Source organism: Leptinotarsa decemlineata, unplaced genomic scaffold (assembly GCF_025532065.1).
Source record: "Leptinotarsa decemlineata unplaced genomic scaffold, Ldec_3_MD MMD2_tig00026354_RagTag_RagTag, whole genome shotgun sequence".
Lineage (NCBI taxonomy): Eukaryota > Metazoa > Arthropoda > Insecta > Coleoptera > Chrysomelidae > Leptinotarsa > Leptinotarsa decemlineata.
In genome coordinates this window covers 18664908-18690445 of record NW_027412702.1, presented here as the reverse complement: position 1 = coordinate 18690445, position 25538 = coordinate 18664908, and the positions used below count along the sequence as shown (strand labels likewise).

The following is a 25538-nucleotide window of genomic DNA, read 5'->3' as shown; positions in this document are numbered from 1 at the left end:
CCAAGCTTGAATACTGCTCAATTATTTGGAGCCCCTACTATTTCAAAGAAAATTTTTGAAATTCTTGTACTCCAAAAACACTGGAATTTATCCAGCTAGGGGTTCTTACCACTATAGTCTTCTCAATCACTTTCAATTAATTTCTTTAGAAAAAAGGAAAAGATGTGCTTCAATAACCTTTTTGCATAAACTACTGCACAGCCAAGTAGACTGCCATTTGCTCCTGTCAGAACTGAACTTTAGGGTGCCAAGACCTCAGTCACGGCTGAATCTCACATTTTACTGCTCTGCAGCACGAACAAACATAATACGCATTCTCCAGTTAAATATATGTGTGAAAATTACAACTCGATATGCAACTTTTGCGATATTGATACTTGCTCGGCGAATCATAAAAAAAAAGTTGCAATGGAAATCTTAAAGTGATATCAAAACTGTTTTTTCTTTTTGTGTTGTGAGAGAGTCAGTTATTATAATCACTCTTGCCAAGTAGCGCAATGAATAGTTATGCTATCAGTTTTTTCTTTTGTTTTAGTTTTTTTTCTTTGTTTTCTATTGGATGTTATGTATCATTGTTATGTTATATTCATATAGCATGTCAAGAATGAATATGATTTGTTAATTTATTTTATCTATTATCAGTACTGATGTATTTAATTATGTCCTGTAATTGGGTGTTACCTGTTGGGCAATAAATTATATATATATATATTTTTATTTTTTTATTTTTTTTTCACCGTAGTGTGCGCTGGTCAGGCCCTATCCCCCGAAGCCCCGATACATTCGGGAGGGCGCGCCAGCATAATCAACCAATGACCACTCCCCACACCGTAGGGTAAGTGATCATTGGGTCAGAGAATCATGTGCCCTGAGCAAACGCAGTGAGCCAAGAATGACAGCCTTCTGCATCTGTGCGGCTAGATTTCTGCCTTAGTGCGGCAAGCCGGTATGATTTTGAGATTCGAGAGTAGAGAAGACTCCAATAATCAGAACGACCATCTTGACAGAGTGATCTGGATAGAGTCTGCGGAGTTCGAAGAGAAAATCTCGATATTTTATCCGTTTTTCCTCCTCTTTTCTGACGATATTCGTCTCGCCAGGAGCTGAAAACTCCACGACAAATATCGTTTTGGTCAGGTGGTCGAGAAGGACTACATCAGGCTTATTAGCTTGTATGAGCCTGAGGGTGGGGAACGAATAGTTCCAATAAATTCGGCACTTCTCGTTCCCCACAACGGATTCAATATCCCCGCGTAGGGCAACACCGGTGTCTCGTCAATACCGTAAGAGTGCCGTAGATGGTAATATAGCACTCTTAGGGCCGCGTTATGTCGATGGATATAGGCCGAGACCGCATATGCTGGACATGCTGATAGCAAGTGCATTAGGGTCTCGGGCGCCTCGCGGCAGGCCCTGCACCTTGTGTCAGGAACCTCTATACCCATCACGCGACTGCGGTAGACTAAGGTGTTGAAGACACCATCCTGGCAAGCCATGATGAACCCCTCAGTTTCCGACTTCAGCCCACTCGACCTGAGGAAAGCGAACGTCAGGCGCTTTGATAAGCCAAGGTCTTCAATGTTATTGAAGAAGACTCCATGCATCGGCTTATCGGCCATAATAATAAGCCATGCATCGGCTTATTATTATTATTATTATTATTATTATTATTATTATTATTAAAAGTAAAGACACATAGAGACAGTACTTACATTGACGATAGTGACTCTGTAAAGCTGAAGTCAGACGCATCATAGTAAGCATTCTCTGAGAGATGTTTTTTCAGTTTCCGTTTGAAATTAGCGAGAGTTGCGTTTTTCATTGATTGAGGCAGTGAGTTGTACAATGATATGTATGAGTTACATCTCCTTGTTATTTCTAGTTTTTGGTTTGGTGCTTTAATATTATCCTTGTTCCTAGTATTAAACTTTGGTAAATAGTATTAAACTTTTGTAAATTTCTTGAATGTGTATCAAATTACACATGATGTCAGAGTTAATATATTGAACTTAATAAACCAATTCTTACAGCTCCCATTTGACCAATTCCAGCTAAAGCTCTGACTGCTCTTTTTTGAATTTCAAATATTCTCGAGATATGAACAGATGTGCCCCATTTAACAATCCATAAATTAAGGAACTATGAAACATTGCATGATAAGCGGTATGGGTAGCTTCATTACCGTCTTTATTTTTTATCTATCTGATTGCATAGACCTTGTATGATAGATTTTTTGCTAGTTTGTCAATATGGGGTTTCCAAGTTAACTTTGGATCAATGATTATGCCAAGACATTTCACATTATTTAAGAGATTATGAGACAGCGAGAACATAACTGTTTGTGTCTTGCTTTTACTCACACATAGGCTATTCGCATTAAATCAGTCCGTAGCTTCTTGAATAACTCGCTTTTCAAATTCTGATGACTCTAAAATATTTTTTCCGAATGGCGAAGGAGGTGTCATCGGCGAATAGCATTGTAAATATTGTCATTAGATTTGGCAGGTCATTAGTTTAAATCAAGAAAAGTAGTGGCCCAAGCACACTACCTTGTGGAACTCCATTCAATATCGTTTGTAAGCTACTGAGTTCTTCATTATATGATACACATTGTTTTCTCTCGAAAGTATTCGAAAGATATCCATCGACGGCCACTTGCAGGAAACATAATTTTAGAAAGCTGAAGAACCATACAGAAAAATGGTTCTTCAGCTTTCCATAACATCGAAGTTTGGCCAGCAAACTCTCATCCCACACACGGTCAAAGGCCTTAGAAATATCGATGCTAATACAGATTCTGAAGATTCGGGCGATTACAAAAGACTGCAAGACCTCACATCTTCTTTCACCTTGCGCGCCATTGTAAAACGGCCGACCATAGTTACTCCTCATTCATCTACAATTATCGACCAAATTTTTACCTTTCATTTCCTACTGGGTCATTTCCGAAGTATCTCAAAATTGGAAGGGTAATTTCCAATTCATAAGAAAATGGACAGATATAAATTAGAAAATTATAGACCAGTCATCATCATATCGGGTTTTTCAAAATTTTTTGAACACGCATATTTTGATAGACTTTTGGATTTCTTAAATAGGTTCAAACTGTTGACAGATCATCAACACGGTTTTCGAGTTGATAGATCTACCAATACTGCAGTAATTTCTTTTTTCAATACACTGTTTGAATATTTGGAGGCAGGCGGGTGTCCTGTTGGGATTTTTTGTGATCTCAGCAGGGCATTCGACTGTGTCAATCATAATGCTTTGTTGTCAACGTTACACTCATACAACATTCATGGCGTAGCACATTCCTGAATTTCATCATTTTTAGAAAATAGACAACAATATGTTACAATTAGTAACCACAGTACGAGTACTTATGATAAATGTAATTCATTGTTATTAAATATTTCAATGGATGTTCCGCAAGGATCGGTATTAGGGTCTATATTGTTCCTTTTATATACAAATAATCTGTATTCACATATCAGGAATACTTCTCTAACAATGTATGCCGACGATACGTCTTTAATAGTATCTGACATGGATCAAAACTCGCTTTTAGACAAATGTAAATATGCTTTGCAATCTGTAAGAACTGGTGCGGAGCAAATTCTCTATATCTCAATGCTAACAAAACACAGTTGGTTATATTTCACAATCGACAAAAACATAGCGTGCCTATTTAATTTCAAATTAGGAACATGTCAATTCTTGAAAAGAAGAGACAAATTTTTTGGGAACTACCATTAATGCATGTTTGACATGGAAACAACACTGTTCGAATTTAACGAGTAAAATTAATTCATTAGGTTATCTCTTTAGAAACCTGACAGATATCTTGATAGATCAGCAACTTTTGGCACTATACCATGCTCAAGTAGCTTCCAGACTGAGACATAGCATATGTATGTGGGGTAACTCGACTTCGATATCAAATGTATTAGTTGCGCAGAAGTTTATTTTGAGAATAATGACCAAAGCCTCAAAAAGGGCTTCTTGTAGAAGTTTATTTAGACAATTTAACATTTTAACTGTTGTCAGCATGTATTTATTCAAAATGTCAATTTTTGTCTTTGAAAACAAACATAAATTTATCACCAATGAAATCATACATAGTAGGAATATTCGTCAAAAATATAACTTCCACATGCAGTATTGTGAATATATGGTTTCTTCTAATTCACCTTATGTGATGGGCCCAAATATCTTTAATAAGTTACCAAAAGATATTAAGGAGCTCACTAAAATTAATGAATTTACCCGAAATCTGAAAAAGTATTTAATTGATGGTTGTTTTTATAACTTGGATGAATCTTTTATATCATAAAATAGTTTTCTTTTGTATTGTATTTTATATTATTTGTTAATTTTAGAGTGTTTTTATATTGATACGGACACTGCGTTTTCATGTGTTCTTCATTGCTGTTCAAATCCTATACATGGTTACATGTCAAACGGATAATCAATAAATAAATATCTTGATTCTCCATGTTTCTCGATTGGAGGTCGCCTGTTGATCTTTGTTTTCGAAATCCATATTGATGATCGCTCAGGATGTTGAAGATTTCCAAATTTTTGAGGAAATGGTGGTTTATGACTTTCTCCATGATTTTTGATGTCACTGATAGCAAAGCGACTGATCTATAGTTATTTGGAAGATTTCTCTTGCCCTTTTTGGGAAAAGACTGAACGCGACCAATCTTCCAACAAGAGGAAAAACCTTTTCCGTAAAAGACAAGTTGAAAAAAATACTGGTGCGAGTTCATTTGCGCATTTCTTAAGTACGATGACGGGTCTTACTAGGCGCTGTTGAAAAATAATTTCCGACATTATGGATTCTAGTGTGAGAATAATTGGTGATACCTTTCTCAGAAAATCGACTGTGGAGTGGGACGCAAATTTCTCAGCTAGTAGACTTGCTTTTTCTACGGCTGTTGTTGCAATTGAACTATCCGCTGGTGTTAGTGGTGGAATTGTGTATTTTGTACGGAATTTACGGAGAAGAAACACTCAATCATTGAGCAAGCTTGAAAATTCCATATTCATATCTTATGAAATATGCTAGACTAAACTAGACTAGACTAGAACAAACAAATTGGCAAGATAATTGAATGACAAAAACTACCCGGGAATAAGAATGCATAACAGAATTTGGAAAGATTTGGGAAATCCAAACTATATAATATCTTATACAAAAAGTCTTCAGACTTCATAGTTATGAATTTATGAAATTAAAAAAGTATAGGGGATTTTATATTCATATTGGCATTCTGATAATTTCAAAAAAACCTTCACTACTGAAAAGCCTGTCCAGGGATTACGTTGACTTTTATTCAAGAAATATCATCGACGGCTTGCATACAAATAACTGCAACTAATAATGGATTAGACGCTAATATTGAGTCAGTGGAAATTCTTCAAACCATCTTTATTCCATTCTATTTTTTTATATTTCTCAATCCAATCAACTCATTTGGTTATTACCAAATTCATATTGCACCTTTCTTCGAAACTATTCATCTCTTTTTAATGACATTGGATATTGTTATAATTATAGTGTTATATTCTTGTTTAGTTTTCATTAAAATTAAAAAGGAAAACTTCTTCCTGTCATGTATGAATATCATACCAATAAAGTACATACATGTGTTGGAAAGCCAAAATTTTTCATCCCAAAATGTATGAACAAGTTTAAGGTACTTATTTTTTGCAAGAAATCTATTTTTCACTTGTCACAAGTGTGTAGGAATGCATTGGAATATTTATGTATATTTTATATATTTGATTTTCGAAATCGTTTTGTAATGGACCAATTCGGGTGAAGATTTCATTTGGGGACGATGATTTTTGTGAGTTGGCTACTCTGATTATTAGACATTAGTATCAGTTGTCATGTTAATTACTCACGATATTATTTCAAACAATATCTATTGGTAAAAATACATAGAAAATCAATATGATAAACACAAAAACTCACATGTGGATAGTAAACCTATCAACAATATTTGTCAACTGAACCTAATGACAAACAAACAGAGTGACCAACTGAAAAAAAATGTGCTCCAAACCAAATCCTTATATATATGACAGATGAATAGAATACAGTAGAAACGACTTTCAAACGGCGAATAAAAGCAAAAAATGACAATACAACATATAATACAATGACGGAAAATACATAGAGTAGCAAACGTTGAAAAAAGTGCATAAGTACTTAGAAAAAAATAAATCGTGTTGAAATATTGGACTACCAAACATTCAGTGGCCTAATTCTTTTCGTGCAATATCTGGAAATATAACGTCATAAACTGCCTACTAACCCTTTTATATCCTGATGAACGCAGTAAAAATAAAGCTCCCTTTGTGGCCGATAATATTGGTTTACGGTAAATGGACATTTACCTCGCATTCATTTTTACTTCATCATGATGAAATAATTTTCCGTGTCATAACCACCTAGAAAGGGAGCTGACTAAAGTAATGAAGAAAAATAAACCCTGTCATTTCGTTGAAAATGACTCGGAATGGCGAATAACAATGCTCCGGAGACTGGCTCCATTATCATCTCGTGTATGATTCACCAGGAGTTGCACTCGAGTTTGCCTGGGAAATGGAAAAAATCCTCGTTGAAGATATGGCTTTGTATGGACGAGCGAATTGGTTAAGTAATTATCATAATGAGGCAGTAATGTAGGTACATGTTGCGTGATTTTTCTGAAGCTGTATTCCTGACTGTGCAACATGATACTAATAATAATAATATTTTTTCTATGGCCACTGAAAGAAGCGTCAAATATATAACAGTTTATGTTTGGGTAATAGACTATAGTTCAGTCTTCTGAGTAGGCAAAGATACATTGCATCAGAACAATTCGGAATCGATCACACATGAGCAGATCTTTCATTTCACATCTGTCTCTGACGACATATATCTTACGACAAAAATAAGGAACTGATATTTTTCAAAAGTCCGGCAAGAAAATAACAAAATAATAATAGTTAGAAACTGAAATAGCTGTATGTCACAGTTTGGTAGATCAGCAGTTGAATTCTGGGCTTGCAAACCGATGATCTTGAGTTCGAATCACATCAACATTTCGATCATTAAATTTTCAAATTGTTGTGATGTAACTGGACGATATTTTTTAAAATCCATCAAAATGTATCGGAATAACACTTTATCGTGATATTTTCACATACAACAGTTACTAATCCCCGACGCATAGCTAGGGTATCAGGAGTTGTTGCCACATAATCGAACGGTCAATAAGGAGTATCATCTTGAAGTTATATGCCGCTTGCCAGAAGCAATACAAAAAAAATTCATGGCTTTGCATCACAATGATGCACCTGCTAACACGGCACGGTAATCATGTCACAGCCACCATACAAACCTGATTTCCTCCTGCGATCAGGGCCGTAGTGAACAGAAATACCAGGGGGGGAGGGAATACGAATTTTCCCAACCTCACCAGCAAAATTTACCAACTTTCAAGGAAATGAAAGCTATCCAAAGATTGGCTGAATGCTTATGCCCGTTAGGGTATGCACAAAAAAAAATTTTTGGTAATTATAAAAATAATAATGGGAATTATTCTACTTTGTACCAAGGTCCTTGGTCTTCCACCATATCCACCATGTATAGGAGTATTAAATACAGATGAAGAGAAACAGCATTTGAATAATATTGTGTTTATTGTTTTCTACTATTATTTTTTCTAAATTCACGACCCGAAATTTCCCAACTTTTCCAAGTCGAAAAAACAGCGAAAAGTTGGGAATTTTTAAAACAAGTCATACACTGCAGAACCTTTTGGGAAGTCCAAAAGAAAAAGTCGAGAATTCGGAAAAGTCTGGAATTTACGAAATTGAATGTAAGGTCTGCGATGCAAAATATTATGGACAGACAAAAAGATCTATTAAAGTGAGATATAAGGAACACATAGCACACTTAAAATATGGAAGACCTGAAAAATCTGCAGTCGCCCATCATATTTTGCAACAAAACCATTCCATAGACTTCAGTTCTTTAAGATTAGTTAGACAAGTTAATAACAACAGGCAACTAGATACCTATGAGAGTGTGGAAATAAGTAAACATAATAATATTATGAATAACGATAACGGACCAATACCAAATAGCATACTATATAGCTTGTTGAAATAATATTGTTGGGTTTACTGATTACTACAAAAAGACACATTGTAAATATATTTAGATAGGCAATATTGTGAAACTAATTTTATATAGCTGAAAATTGTTTTATATATAGCTGTAACATTTAAACATACATAAGGACATATTGTAAATAATAGAAAGGCCAATTGTAAAATTAATTTAAGGTGGTACACTTGTATGGGTGGTATTACTGATTACCTACCTGTATGATGTACTTGATTAGTATAAGTAGCTTTAGTTTTGAGTAGTTATTAGTTTTATCTTCCTCTTGAAGATGATCACTTGGTGATCGAAACACGTGTCGAGGTGTAAAAATAACGATTTGGTGTTGGGAAAAAACTCCAGTAATATTCATTACTACACCAAAGGTTCCAAACAGTATATCACAAGTATATTCCTTCATACTGAGATGAAAAATACTGCATAAAAATGAGAATAATAATGAGAGAGAATATATAAACACTTATGAATCGACAAAAATCTTGCAATAATGAACAAAAGCAAAATAAACAATGTGTACCTGGTACATTACAGACTCTTGATTCACAAATGAAAATAATAATTGGCTAAAATAAAACAACTCCAGGCTGATAATACAAATAGAACTATTGAACATTTTAATCAAAGCTTGGGTGCATATTACCGCTCTATGCAACCATTTCTTTTTAATTAATTTCGAGAATTTTCTTGCTCCCGGAAATAAATTGCTATAGTTCGCCGGATATTACATTACTGCAGTTTATCTTTCTATTTGTATGAACATCGGCATCGCTTGAACGAAACAGCATATTCTCAAATCGTCTGACTGTAAAAACACACTGGATTTTAATTTATCATTCGAGTATTTGAATGGTAATGCAATATACTCGTAGATATTTAATTGTGGTTAGCGGAGCTTCCACTATTTTGATTTCTTCTCTTTTTTGTTTGGTTGAAGATCATTGTGCAAGTAATCAGTTGGAATTATGGCAGTTTGTATGTACCTCAACACTTTTTTGTGAAAACATTTTTAGTCACTTTCGTGAATGTACAAACTCACTCATATATTTCTTCAGATCAGTAATTGGTTTTTATTGGTGATTAAGGTATTGAGTAATTAGGGTTATATTAGACTAGTTGTTGCCCGCAGCTTCGCCCGCGTAGAATTTGGTTTGTCACATTAAATTTCGTGACAAACATTTTAAACAAATAGTTACAATATTTTTTATTATCCCAAAACTTCAGGTTTCCAACTTCAAAACTTACAAAATTCAATACAATCCTTGAATCCTTATTTTTCCCCTTAGGGGGTATTCCCTTTTTTGATGCTTATTTACGCTATACAAAGAACCTACCTGCGTATTTCAAGATTTTAGGTTCAGTTGCTTCGGCTATACGTTAAATATAAGACTGTCAGTCAATCAATAGGTAATCACTTATACGGTATTGAATAGCATCAGCAAAAAAAACTAAAAGAATTAGAATGAAATACATCAGGAAAAAAGTGGTAGGTAATCCTACTAATCCTACTCCTACTAATATTATAAATGCGTAAAGTTTTTGAGAATGATGAATGTAATGTATTGTAATGAATCTGAAGACGCCCATGACTGATACGCCAGCCGGCTCATCGAACAAACACATGACATCACCGCGAAAGAATGCAGTCGGGAACCGTCGGTAAAATTCTAGGACCGAATCAACTACAGATTTCTAGAAAGGACCGTTAAGCACGTCTTTCCGACCCAAGAGGGCAGTTCAGAAAGTGAATCGAGCGGCTAAACAAGAAATTCCAAATAGTGGAAATAAATTGAGCGTTAGTAGCTAAGTGTTGTAAATAAATTAGTTTGTGATTAGTGAAATATTGTTGGAAATGAATTTGTTTAAGAGAGTTGATTCAATAATTTGTTACAGTATGTATTTACGCCTGAACAGCTCAGCGGACTCAAATATAAGTTGGTATATAGATAGATCATGACCTGGATTAATACATAGGGTAGGTGCCCATGGTAACGCGGGTAAAACAGTGGGGAACAGATAATAATAATTTATAATAATTTTTATTGCACAAAAGAAACCGTTACAACATAGAAGTATCATAAGCTAACCTAAATAATGTATAACAAAGTGGGGAAACCTGTAAGAAATCAAATTCTTATATAGGTTGAGAAGATGCAGGTTAATAAGTATAAATAGTAGATATGATACATAAGCATTATTCCAAATCTCTAGAAGTGATGCATAAAAATAAATTAAAAAAAATACATTAAAAAATACAAGAAAAACGTACACTTGAGGTAAAAATGAAAAATATAACTAGTGTTTTATAGAGTAATTTTCACATATTAACACATGCATGGACAAAGCAATATATCTCAGAAAATATTTATCATGGAATGGGTTTATAATAAGAAGGAAGATGTTGACCGAAGTACTATATCATGAAGGGGTTTTCGATTTGTAAATATATATCAACCCTTGAAGTCGATTTGATATAACATTTCAACTTATTTTTGAATTGTTCGATATTATTGATTTCTGTGATATATTGCGGAAGGCATCCGTAGAGTTTCAGGCCCAAAAATTTAAAATTCTTCTGCCCATTAGACTTTGAAGCTGAAGGAGGCAAGTAAGTAATATGTTTCTGTCTTGTGTTATAGTGGTGTTCATTAGTTATCAGAGTGGATTGAGTTTTATGCTGTTCAATATTCAAATTGAGAAAAAAAAGCTGACTCGGGTCTAAGATTTCAGTTTCAGAGATGTGGGGAACTAGAACTATACAAAAATCACTTTTTTCTATTCACTTCACACTTCAAACATCCATTGCGAACTTGAAACAGGTATCATTCACCGGAAAGTTGCAAAATGTTTTTGTCTGATTGCTTTTGAAATGGACTTTTCACCAATTTTTATCAATAATGTTCTATAAGGACGAATACAAACGAATACAATAAAGTTTATGATTTTTTTGAAGGTGGTTATTGTATTCGTTTGAAAATATTCTCAGGAGACATGCAGAAACATTAGTTACGAATACAAGTATTAATGAAACATAGAAAGTTTTATTTCTCATTTTTCATGATGATCTTCTATCACACAGTGCTACATTCATCAATTTATACCCCTTTCAATTGAAACAAGATTCATTTGATTGGAATTTAATATGCACTGTCATCGATGATATGAGTAGATTGAACTCATTCCGTGACATAAAGTCGTAGTTTCATGAATGAACTGACGATCCGTCCCGGCTCCGCACGGGTGCAATGCTGATACTAAATATGAATTCACCTACCGAAAATTTGAGGACATGGAGAAACAGTGATGAAAAGATATAATTTTGTTTTATGGACGCGCCCTCTTCTGCTCCGCGACTGACTCCCCAGTCGCCCATCATATTTTGCAACAAAATCATTCCATAGACTTCAGTTCATTAAGATTAGTTAGACGAGTTAACAACAACAGGCAACTAGATGCCTATGAGAGTGTAGAAATAAGTAAACACAATAATATTATGAATAACGATGACGGACCTATACCAAAGAGCATACTATATAGCTTGTTAAAATAAAATAATGTTGTTGGGTTTACTGATTACTACATAAGGACACAATTCAAAAATAAATTTTGATGGGCAATATTGTGAAATTGATTTTTATATAGCTGAAAATTGTTTTATATAAACATATATTGTAAAATAATAGATAAGGCAAAATTGTAAAATTAATTTAGGTTGGTATACCTGAATGGGTGGTACGTCTGGATGGTTTACCTGTATGGGATACCTATATAGCATAAACAGGGTTAGCTCGCATCAGTTTCTAGTTTTAATCTTCCTCTTTGAAGATGATCACTTGGTTATCGAAACACGTGTCGAAGTATTAAAAATAACGATTTGGTGTTGGGAAAAAACTCCAGTAATATTATTTTCTTCCAGTTTGTGTGAAAATTACTTCTTCGCATAATTAACACATCTTTATATAATTACTTCTTTAAATTGTTTGCTTCCTTCATTTCTATGGAAGATTACCATACTTTTTTGTATCAAGATTCCCAAAAATTATTCTCTCTTAAAAATATACCGCTCTCAATTCAAATGAAGAAAATATTTTCTCAACAATATTGTTGATGGAAACAGCAAAGCATGTGAAAAGTCTTCTTCAAAAATTCAATAGATAATTTGCAATTGTAAACTCCTGCGGCTGATGGCATTCATCTGGAAAATAGCGCCACATCGAAACCATGCACTATAATAGAATTGAAAAAACCATCTGCCGTTGACAAAACTGTGCGAAGTTCGACTATTTGCACAGCAGACAAAACTCCATCAAGAATTAATGAAACGTCGTCTGGATGGAAGGGTGTTTTTGAACTTTCGTCGTGCCAACGAAATCACCTGTAAGTGGAACGTATAATAATTTCCAAGCCAGAGGATGGTGAGTGCGGTGGTCGAGGACAGATACATATTGTTTGATTGAATAGCCGAACATGGTCATTTCAGAATGGAAGAATCTTTTGTTCAAATTGAAAGGGGTATAATTTTAGGATGGATTGATTTTTGGTAAAGAAGATCTTTCAAAATGAACTCACACTTACACTGTCATCCTCAATGACGTATATTCGATGTTTCGGAAAGAGATAAATGTCATTACATTACAACATTACTACAAGAACAAAGCTCTCAATTCGTTTATGAAATTACGACTTTTTGTCATTATTGACTTAAATCTACTCTTGTCAACGATGACAGCGCGTAATGACATTCATTCGCTCATTTGATTAAATCCCAGCCACAAGGATTTCGAATTGAAACGAGTATATTTTAAGTAGAGACCAATTTTTGAGATATAAAGGTTTTGGCTTTCTACTTCTCCATCTTCAATAAAAAAGTGAAGATCTTCCAAAGAAAGAAATAAGACAAATAACTCCAAAATTAACTCTTCACAAAGCTGTGTAGTTCATGTAAACAAGTAACTTTCAGACACAAAACCGAATGGAAAAGCCCCCTCGAAACAACTTCTTTTATATTAACATTGGTGGGAAGGTAGCCGGTTGGGTTGACTTCGGTGGTTTGCTCCGCTCACTTAATCGATCACTGTGTGAACCGGTGGTTCGAACCGCGAAGCCGGACGATCGATTTTTACTGCCTGTCGTCCAACCCGTGCTAGGAATAACACGTAAAAATGTAAGACCCCGTTAGTCCTTAGCTCGCACAAGTTTCGACTTTTGAGAGTTGACGGAAAAACAGATTTTAAACACAATTACATTAAAAAAAGAGTACTTCCGAAACAGCTTTTTTTATATGTAGGTACACTGAATCGTACAAAAAACACTTTTTCCAATTCAGTTTGTGCTATAAACATTCGTCATGAAATAGAATCATATATCATTGACAGGATTGCTACATATATAGCATATGGAAGGGGTGAAGTTTCACTTACATGCAACACTGTCATCCTCAAGAAATAATACTCTGGAGGAATTCAATTTTCAATTATCGGAAATCATCGACTTTATGTTGATGATAAACACTACCTTGCACTGACGAATGGCCAAACAGCCTGAAACCGGTCTGCAAGTGTGTTCCAATAAATTTCGGATATGCGGTTGGTTACCTCGTTCACAGGTAGATGGGGCGATAACAAACATGTTTGTTGTTCGCTTCAGCCTAGTTCGAAAAATGATACTCTGAATGAATTCGACTTTCAATAATCAGAAATCATCGACTGTATGTTTCAATAACAAGTGCGCAAACAGCCCGAAAACGGTCTGGAAGTGTGTTTCAATAATTGAACATCGATTACGGCAGTTGTATCGCCAACAGCATATGCAGGAATAACTTCAGTGAAGAATCCTGCACTGACACCTGTCGGATATAATCCAACGCTCTTCGTGGTATTAGCCAGGAAAGTAGTTATTTTCTGATAAGTATCAGTCCACTAACCTACAGTGTAGGTTGATGGAGGAGGTATTTTTTTCAGTTTTCTGTCAAAAAGTTATTTTTTTGCATGATCTACAGATCTTTGTGATTAGTTTCATCAATTAATTGTCTTTTTCCTTTCTTTGGAGGTTCTCATATTTTCTGTGTATGAAGATGGAGAAGCAGAAAGCCAAAACTTTCAATCCAAAAATGTGTTTGTGTTGATTAACAATATTCCATTTCTGATTACAGAAATGATAAATAAAGCGTGCAATCATTGGAAATATTGGAAACTTCAGAAATGTGGAAATTGAAAAATCAATTCACAACTTCGTTTACTATATTTGATAAGCCGGCACTCTGATTTAAAAAAAAATCTGCGTGAAAAGAAATTTCAAGCTTCTGAAAAATTTTTGAACTTCTCCAAATTGTCGCAAAAAGACATCAAAAACTGAATTATAGACAGTTTAAATAAAAAGCCGAATTTGAGATCGAAATGCCTTCAAAATCGAAGATTTTCATGTTTCAGAACTCTGTGCACATAAGGACAATAGTTGAAAACACAACTCCAAGTCAACAGAATGGGTGTCGACATTTTTCAATTGCGGAGCTAGTTGAATATGGAAGATGATTATTCATCAAAGTTTCAGATGGATAGATACATAGGTAGTTCTCAATTTCATACAAGTATAAGTACACTTAATAAGTACGATGTCTAACAGGCATCCTTACAGGTCACTGTCATTTGAAAACAGTGTTTGTCGCCTCTGTTTGGAAAATGATGTAACAGTAGAGCATTTACTTTGTATCTGCTCTGCTGCCGATCGAATCAGGTTTTCAGAGTTTGGTAAAACCACACTCTTACCATCTGACCTGAAAGACCACTCACCATATAAACTAATCGGTTTCGTCAAGAAGCTGGGTTTATTTGGTCGAGTTTGAATAGGTGTGAGCCACAATAAACCCTTGCGGGTTGCGCTGGCGGGTCGAATAGGCCCACTCACTTCTGACTTGACCTAACATAATACTCAAAGAGTAGGAAATGTATCAACTAGATAAAGGCATATAGAACATATTTCAAAGCAGAATATAAATATGAACGTTATTGTTGAAAAAAAATGAAATTGCTTTAGTTCGATATTGTGGTCTGAGTAAATACATTTTCTAAAATATTAATATTCAAAGAATGGTTTGTACATTTCAACAATACTGATTCGGGATGCATAATGAAGTATGATATTGATTCTATATATTTGCTGAGGAAACTTTGAAGTATTTGAGGGTAGAAAAAATCAGTCGACTATCAGCTTTCTTTTATACGGGGTGCTGTTGAAAACTTTCAGAAAACTGAATGAAGAAAAGAGAATTGAAATTTTCTGTTTTTTACCACTTTTATTTGTAACTAACATTCTCAAACTTATACAGTTTATTGTATAAGTTTGAAAATGTCCATATAGGACGAAACTGCAGTAACGTTAGTTACAAATGAAAGTGGTGAAAAACATAGAAAATTTCAATTTATTTCAGAAAACCGTATGAAATTTTTATCAACAGTAATTGACGATATAATTCATAATATGTCAATTAATAATTTGTACCAATCAACATTCGATTGGAAACAAATGTAAAGTTCATTCCAATAACGGTCAAAGGCTATCCTCTGATATCTACACCTCATGAATACGAAATCCTCGTGATTTCTGCCACCTACTCCAATCGAACACTACAATCAAACTATCTAGATCTACATCGTACTTACCGCTGGAGATAATTGCGACAGATTTCCACTTCATCTCTCCGACGACTCTCGCAAATCCAGCGCTTATTGCAGTAATTGGAGGGCTGAATCTGATATCGAGGTTACCATCGATTCTCTGAGAAATCTGGAATAACCGAAATATGAGCGTTACATATGTGAAATTCAGATAGCGCGGAAATGTGTTATTCAATTTGCTGCCCAGCAACCGTTTGTCCGCGTCGCAATTTGATCAGCGCACTGGTTTTTCTGTCTGAACGTGTTTTATGGTGGAGCAAGTTCAATTGGGAGGATATGTCTGGAATATTTTTGAGCTATATATCATTTGCTGTAGTCTACTATAAAAACAAACTGATGGTCGAAAAAGGGCAATCAAAATTTTGCCATTATTTAAAGATTCAAGTTTTGAACTAGTTGCCATAACACGTAACTGAAACTATTTCATGTCCGAGGCGTATCCCTTTTTCCTGAATAATAGAAGACGTTTTTTTAGCATTTGTTTGAAGGTGATTGACAGTGTAACGATGAATTTCATTAGTTCGGAATTCCATTGTCAGATATTATATAAAATGAACTGATAAAAAAAGATGAATTGAAAAAAATAGCTGAAAATAACAATCATATTAGGCAAAAAAACCTGAAATGATATAACAGTGAAATAATATACAAGTAAAGATAGAACAATTGAACAAACATTAAAAATAAAAATAAAAGTTGAGAGATTCCAAGCCAAGTTACTTTACGACGTTTCGATTGTTAGTATCCACAATCGTCTTCGGGTGATGACTGGACTAATTCCTCCAAGAGATCACTATTTATGGGTCATTCGAGTACTTCCACTTATCTCCGCTTTCCTTTTTTCGCTTCACCGGTTTAGTGGGAGATGACCATTTGGCGGGAGTTGGCCATTTTTCGCTTGATTATGGGTTTCCATATGTTGCATATCTCTACGCTAGCTTGGCTGGATACATTGTTGGACAACATGTATGCGGCTTCTTTGAAGTTCCTTCTAAACCAAAGTTCTCAGCTTGGGACCCCTCGACGTTATGTTGGTGGGTCCAAACATGTTCTGCTTTTCCTGATTTGCTGGTTTCCTCTCGCTGTGTGTGTTTCTTGTGCTCGGCAATTCGAACATTCAATGGCCTCTTAGTTTTACCGATATATGATTTTCCGCACTCAAAAAGTATACGGTAAATGCAATTCTTGGAATCTCAGTCCGAATTTGGTGGCCTGGTTTTCGTGAGGCTACTATGGATAGTGTTTCCGGATCTGAAGCAGGTTCTGATGTTGTACTTGGACCCAATTTTTCTTATCCTCTCCGATAATCCTCTGATGAAAGGAAGTGCAAGCACTGATTGTGACGGCTTCTGTTCTTTGCGCAGCTCTTGCTGTCTCTCAGTCAAAGTCTGTTTTACCATCGCTTTGAAGTAGCAATTCCGTACAAAATCATTTTTGATGATGTTCAGTTCCTTCTCGAGACGTTCCTTCGTATTACAGAGCCCGAAAGCACGGTCTAATAGAGCCCTGATGATTCCTATTTTAGTCTATTGATGGTGGGTGGATTCGTGGTTCAGGTACTGTCCCGTGTGAGTGGGTTTTCGGTATATAGATGTTCCCCACTTAGTGTCGGTCCTCTTCACCAGTACGTCTAAAAATGGCAATTCTTTGTGGACTTCCTTCTCCATTGTGAAAGTGATGGAAGGTTTTACGCTGTTGATGTGTTTCAGGAAGGCGTCTAGTTCAGTATTCCCATGGTTCCATATTATGAAGGTGTCGTCAACCAGAACGAGGTTTCTTGTGGGCTTCTTCAATGGCCAGAATTTCAAACCACTCCAGTTATTCCATGATTACTTCTATAGGTTAATTTTTTCTATCTTCCAGGTCCCCGTCTTCGGATAGCTTCCTCTGCATGATTTGGAGTGCTTCTTCGACCAGAACGAAACAATTCCACCTGGGCCTGGGCACCGTTAAAAAATCAACCAAGGACAAATATCAAACCTGCTGAAATTCCAGGAAACCAGCAGAAAAAAAAACAGTCGAAATACCCCATTGAAATTGTTTTGATGAAAATCAATTTACTTATTCTCCTTGAAATTTACCTATTGTTATTCAGTAATTGAGTTCTGTTATTTGTATAAAACGAATTGTAGAATATTTTGATATACCAATTCGACTGGAGAAGAACTGTGTAGTGAAATGCACCTTGAATAAATTTCTCACTATGAAAATTGTTTTGTTATCATGGATAGTAATATGGAAAATAATTTTTACCCATCATTTCCAGTGGAATATGAATTCATTGGAGCATATTTAGGAATCATCAACTTTCTCGAGGTCATTATGGTACTTTTCAATTTTCACTTATTCTAATTGGATATTCGTCTACCAGAAAATTTTCTTCAGATGTCGAACATAAAACATTGAATTTGGCATATCTTTCAATCCAGAACGGATGTATTACAAATTCATTTTCGAAGTGTTAACTTCTTATGGGAGGGTGAACAGTTTCGTTACCTAACGCTAAATGCACACACACCGATTTTGGACGGCCGATTTTATACCAGTCGTCCAAATTCCAATAGTGAACCACACACATGCCAGGTCTCGTTCCCACATGTAGTTCACTATTGGAATTTGGACGACCGGTATAAAATCGACCGTCCACAATCGGTGTGTGTGCAATAAGCCTAACGATAGTTGCACACACACCGATTTTGGACGGCCAGTATAAAATCGGCCGATATTTTATTGGTAGCGGGTGCTTGCACACTCACCGGATTCTTATCGGTCAAACAATCATTTGCTTTGTTGTCGTAATTAGCACGCACTACCAGAACGAAGTTAATGCGTAGTAACTACAATTTCACCGAGCATTCGAGACTGGAATGGTTGGTAAAAAACCGGTGAGTATGCAAGAGTGTATTTAGTCATGTACGCCACTACTTCCCGGTACTGCCGGCGATAGAGTGGTAGTGGACAGCTGCTCACCAGTATTTTACCGGCGACGATCACCGGTAGGCATGTGTGCGAGGTCCCGTTCCCACATGTGGTTCACTATTGGAATTTGGACGACCGGTACAAAGTCGGCCGTCCAAATTCCAATAGTGAACCACATGTGGGAACGGGACCTGGCACACACGCCGACCGGTGATCGTCGCGTCGCCGGTAAAATACCGGTGAGCAGCCGTCCACTGCCACTGTATCGCCGGCAGTACCGGGAAGTAGTGGCGTACATCACTAAATACACTCTTGCATACTCAACGGTTTTTTACCGACCATTCCAGTCTCGAATGCTCGGTGAAATTGTAGTTACTACGCATTAACTTCGTTTTAATAGTGCGTGCTGATTACGACAACAAAGCAACTGATGGTTTGACTGATAAAAATCCGATGAGTGTGCAAGCACCCGCTACCAATAAAATATCGGCCGATTTTATTCTGGCCGTCCAAAATCGGTGTGTGTGTGTTCAACTAGCGTAATGCGTTACAGCGCCAGTCTGCCTGGCTTTCCTTTCTCTCATGCACACGTCAGCGGAAGGCAGGCTCCTCCTCTCTCATCGGGCAGACGCTCAGTGTTTAGTGTGCGTTAAGGTGCGTATTCACCAAAAAAGCGAACATGAACGAAGACGAGCAAACATAGACGAATGCTCGCTCGTGCTTGCTTTTTTGTTGTGAACTCCTGGAAAGATATAGTGCGGAAAGCGTGAATTCAGTTTTATTTTAGTTGTTGAGTGGGACTTTAACTGGGTTGCTAATGATCAAAGTTGCGTATTCACCAAAAAAGGGAGTACAAGCGAGCATGAGCGAGCGTTCGTGTATGTTTGCTCGCGTTCACTCATGTTCGCTTGTGCTCGCTTTTTTGGTGAATATGCACCTTTAGACATATACTAACCGAAAATCTAACCGACAAGCACGTAATATTCGTTTATTATGTGAAACGTGGCTTGAAAAATGATGATACTAATTGTGTGTATGCACATTATTATACTAAAACCAATTATGATTGAGAGTAGAAGTAAGCCCAGTTGACAGCAAATCGGGGGCGTGCTTATTAATTTTTGAGAGGGTTAAGAATGAAAGAAAAATTCTTAGTACAATTAGTTAAAATATTCATACACATTTTTTATTTATTTCATTAAAACTTTGCAATATCGTAATTTACCTAATCGTTGTAGTCATTAGGTGGGCCTTATGAAAACGGAGTAATAATCGTGGTAATTATAGTAGGTACCAAATAAATTAACAATATTAATAAAAAACGCAATATATATATATATATATATATATATATATATATATATAATATATATATATATATATATATATATATATATATATATATATATATATAACTCTTTATAACTATTCTCAAGCTTTCGAGTAACTTAAACTCATCGTCAGGGGTACTAGAAAATACAAATTACAAATTTTTGATAATAGAATATAATATAAATGTGAATGTACAAATTTTCATCTAATCTTCAACCTCAGATTCGTCACTATTGCTACCGCTATCATCAAAGTGAATTATGATTGGTTCAATATTGTGTTCAATACGGTTGTCTACGTCCCACATTTTTTGCTCCTCTTTTAAAACATGCTGCATGCATTTCATCCAGTCTTCTGCAGAAACAGTTCGAATAGCTTCTTGTAGGTGATGTTGCACGTCCACTAATTTAAATGTTCTGTTTTCTCGTGCCACATATCCTTTTACTTGCGCCCAGATTAATTCTATTGGGTTTAATTCGCAGTGGTATGGTGGTAACCTTAAAACTGTGATTCCACGACTTAACGCCATTTCATCCACTGCGAAGTTTTTATATTTGTCTGTGTGTAATTTTGTTAGCTGAAGTAGTTCTGCCTTTAAACTATCTTTGTTATATTGGATGTTCTTATTAATTAACCATTCTTGAATTGCTGCTTTTTTCCATGATTGTTTCGGTAATGGTTCTAAATGTCGACTATGGTATGGGGCATTGTCCATGACGATGACAGACCCAGGTTCCACAAGTTGAATGATGCCTTCAAACCATTTTTCAAACACCTCCGCATTCATCTCTTCATGATAGTCGCCTGTTTTCTTAGATTTAAATATTAATTTACCATTTGGTAAAAATCCACTGTCGCTTCCTATATGCGTAACTATCAGACGACTACCTTTTCCAGATGGCTGTTTCAACCCAACTGACAAACCTTCAATAAAGGCTTGTCGTGCACTTGTTATATTACCATCCTGCCATACTTTTTTGACCGTATGTCCTTGGTTAACCCATGTCTCGTCCATGAAGTACAATTTTTTTTTGAGCTTCCGAAATTCGTCAATTTTTCTTAGATAGTTTCTTCTCCATGCTATTATTTCTTGACGTTCAATAAGAATGCTTTTCCTGTCAACTTTTCCGTACGTAAATTTCATTTCGTGTACAAGTTTCCTAAAAGTTTCTTTACCCATTTTTGGGACCAATTCATGATCGCTAAGTGCCTCCAGAACTGTTTGTAGTGTGGGCAGCTCATTTCTGAAAAAGAAACTGTGAATAGTTCTGCGTATACTGGTTTTGGCTTCTTCATCAACTGTGATTTTTTTTCGTCCGCTACTAGTTTTTGGCGTTTGTACGTCCCCATGAATTTCTGCTTCTCTTAGTATTTTGTAAATCGATGATTTTGGTACACCGGTATAATCAGAGCACATATCAACTAATTTATCTTTTGTAATTGTGGAACTTATTGATGTAGAAATGCCCGGTTGGTTATTCGGAGGTACACACGTAGAATTACAGCACATATGCACAAAGTCATCTTTTGGTGGCTGATGATCTCTTTCAAGACAGTGAAATACTCGCAGTACAATTTGTTTTTCTCTTACTGACAGAGACTCCGACCGTTTTATCTTTTTCGACGTGGAAGGCCCGACCATGTCTCCCATTTTTTGAGTAGTTTGAGAACGGTGTAGAAATATAATTATGTAACGCTTAAACACTTATTAGCACTATTATTTTCACCAATTGTTATCACAACACGTCGATTGCTGACTAACTTAACTGTAAAACGTACAATTCACGCTGTATAATTCACAAACCAATGATACGCTCATGGCTGCAAGTACATTAGAGAGGACTGCAACGATGAGATGGAAGTTACGGTAAAGTGACAAAGACAGAAATATCGTTGCATTCAGCGTTGCCACTAGTTGTAATAAATATCTAACACTATAAGAAAATAATGAATTTTAACTGATCAGTAATCAGGAAATGTATAAGTATTACTCATTACAAGCTCATTACTGATTTTTGTCATAAATAATACCTTTTAATCGTACTAGTATTGTGTATTATCTATAATTTGCCACAACCTACAACTCTACTGCTAACTATATTTTGATTCTGCTATAAACTGGTAACGTAAAATTTAGATATGACAACGCGCTTTACTCTCAATCATTATTGGTTTTACTATAGTATCATCATTTTTTCCTACAAAAGTAACAATTGGGTAAATGTTAGCTGTGATATATGTACAGTTGTCAATTCCGTCGGATGTCTCGAGACGCACATGTTTTTTTTTGTATTTGGGTATTGATTACTTTCTCCTTCATATTTAATTGCGATAGGAAGTTACGCCCATAGACAGTAGATAATAAATCAATGAAAATACTCACTACAGGGCAATTCCAAGATATCAGGGACATATTATGGAAATCTCTTATGAAATGTACTCGTTGGCAAACTTCCGGTGTGAAGGTGCCCATCATCATCGTTGGTGTAGATGACAACCGGTAGAAAAGTCTCTCGTTATCACAGATATCTGTAAAGAAAGTGAACTTTCAATTTTCATGAAATTATATACGACATTGTCATATTGCTATTGACAATTATTTGATATATCAGCTGAATGGTAGAGATTTTCACTCGCCAACCTGAAGATGCAGATGACTGAGTTAGAAAAAAATAGTATGAAAAATGAAAAAAAAAATTAAAGAATCCTTGCAGAAGGATCCGTAACAATATCCTTCATGAGAAACCTTGCACAACTATCTGAAAAGTATTATTCAATACCCTAACCAGCAAAATTTTTTGATAATTTCATGGTGCTGTAATAGTATTATTTTGTTGCTATTTTATAATCACTTCCAAAATGCTAATTGATTATATTAGACGAGCCGAAACACAATACAGTTGTAGGCAATGAAATCGTTTTATAAATTTATCATAGAAACGTTTATAAAATAAAATTTAAAAATCGTTATAAAATAGTAGCACTTTTCTGCAAGGTTTGTATGATCTTTATGAAACTATTTCGAAGTCATTTTATAACTGCTTCCTGTAGCTATGATGAAATTATTTTACTGGGATGCTTTCAAACACAATTTTGTGTTTATTACCATATTGTCACTTTGATGCTAATCTCCCAACTATTTTATAGTATAGTATATTTACTACAATTTCAAAACACTAAAGTAACTGAATTTCATCAGTTCGGACTTCCTTTGTCTGATATTATATAAAATGATTTGAAATCCCTCAAAGAACTAATGAAAAAAGAAATATTAAAAATGAATAGCTGAAAATAAATGACAGTGAAATAGAATACAAGTAAAAATAGAACATTTGAACAGTCATCACCCGAAGACAATTGTGGATACTAACACTTGAAACGTCGTGAAATAACTTGGCTTGGAATCTCTTAAATTTTTATTTTTAATTTTTATTATTTTCATTTTTTGTTCAATTGTTCTATTTTTACTTGTATTTTATTTCACTATCATTTCATTTCAGGGTTTTTTGCTTATAATTGTCATTTTCAGCTATTCATTTTTAATTCTTCTTTTTGATTAGTTCTTTCAGAGATTTCAGATCATTTTATATAATATCAGACAATGGAATTCCGAACTGATGAAATCATCATGAAACATTGTCAATCACCTTCCAACAAAAATAAAATAACTGTTATGAAATCAAATTGCTTTCGAGAATATATATTTGCTGTCGAAAAGAATAATTTGTCAGTTACATTTGACTAGCGTCCCAATAACTGATAATTTCGTGTAATATTGATCATTGGAAGATAATAAGAAAAGTGATTTGTTTTATAGAACGACGCCATTTTGAAATGATAGTAAATCGGAATACTGACATTAGACGAGTTGAAAAAATTAAATACTACACATATAGTAATATTTACAGCTGAAAAGTGTAAAAATATTATAAGATTATTTTATTTAGAACAAACTGAGTTGGGTTTGCGACAAAAAAAATCAATACGTCGACAGAGTGAATTTTTGTATATTTAATAATTTTTTCCAGAAACATCAATGGAAGAGTGACGGGCCTAAATGTTCTTGATAATGGGCTATATATTTTTCAATGAAATTTCATTCGCAGTTAAAATATCAGTATTTAAAGCACAAACAATGTCTTCAACGGTTTTATAAGTATAAAAGTGAAATTATTGAAATGACTTCAACCTTTCTGTTTGCTAGTATTTAGTTGGTGACATATCTATTATATTTTCCCAATGTCTAATACAAAAATTACTTGTTGTGCCTTCAAGAAAATATTTTGAACATTTTTTTATTTTATCGTTATCGTTTTATGATGACCCATCACAAACGGTGCATGAGATGGCGAAAGAACTGGGCGTTAGTTTCCATGCAGTTTTTGATGGTTTGAAACGTATTGAAAAGCTCTAAAATTGGGTACCCCGCTTCGCGATCTGTACTTATTTTGCTCTTGCGCAACCAAAACGATCTATTTTTCGATAGGATCCTCGCGTGTGATGAGAAGTGGATCATCTACGACAACAGGAGACGATTGGGCAGACCATGGTTACTGTTTGGTGGTGAACGGTTGGTGTGAATTGAGCGTCAACGTTCTTACTTATCCACCATACTTCCCAGACTTCTCGCCAATCGACTATCATCTTTTCAAGTACTTCGATAATAAGGAACAGGCTTATTAGAAAATACTACTATTGTTTATTCTATAGAATCGTCTATGTTTAGAAAGCAATATGCACATTTCATTATCAAAAAGTTCTGAAATATCCTCGAATAACTTCCATTTTATTAACTCAATTATATTCATTTATTTCGCATATTTCACTGAAATTTTTCATAGTGGCAGGTGCTTCGTCGGTTATTTGGACGAAATCTCTATCTTCCTGATGGAACAAAGCACATAACTACCAACTGGTGGTTATTCCCATATAGAACTCACTCGTAAAATGATTATATGTGTCGTTTAAATCGGTATTACACCGAATCGTAAAATCATTTATGAACACCGTAAACATTTATTCTGTTTCCGTTCGAACGAATTCATTGGAAATTGAAACTTGACAGTCGTAAACTTTCGAATGGATGCAAAAACGGTAGAACGAGAGCGAGTGTTGAGTGGAATAGGTAATTATTTTGCCAATTCAGGCCCGGAATGGGAATAAACACAAAATGAATTAGCGGATAGGAGCATTTTTGTGACTGCTTGATGTTTATTTACCTTGATTTCAAGATGGCAGAAGGCAAATCATTACAATCTTGGAAAAGAACGGTGAAGTTTTTCGTATTATAGTTCATTAGATATATTTACCTATACGTATTAACTATGTCACTAACATCAAAAGCACCTGCGAGAAATCCTAGATTCAAACTTCAATTGTTGATATATTGCCTCGAAATGATTTTCAGAAACAGTTGTAGGTATTAAGTA

The 25538-nt window shown here is 35.1% G+C and overlaps 1 protein-coding gene across 3 annotated transcripts in view; it reads right to left on the bottom strand.

The window, feature by feature from the left end:
- LOC111508060 (retinal guanylyl cyclase 2) overlaps positions 1-25538 on the bottom strand; it is a 307875-nt gene that overhangs the window by 170489 nt on the left and 111848 nt on the right. For all 3 annotated transcript variants that reach the window (XM_074184092.1, XM_074184091.1, XM_074184093.1), the window contains 2 exons: positions 22493-22638; positions 15844-15967 (listed from right to left, as the gene is read on the bottom strand). In XM_074184092.1, coding sequence (XP_074040193.1) covers positions 15844-15967; positions 22493-22638 — 270 coding nt within the window. The remainder of the gene's footprint in view (positions 1-15843; positions 15968-22492; positions 22639-25538) is intronic.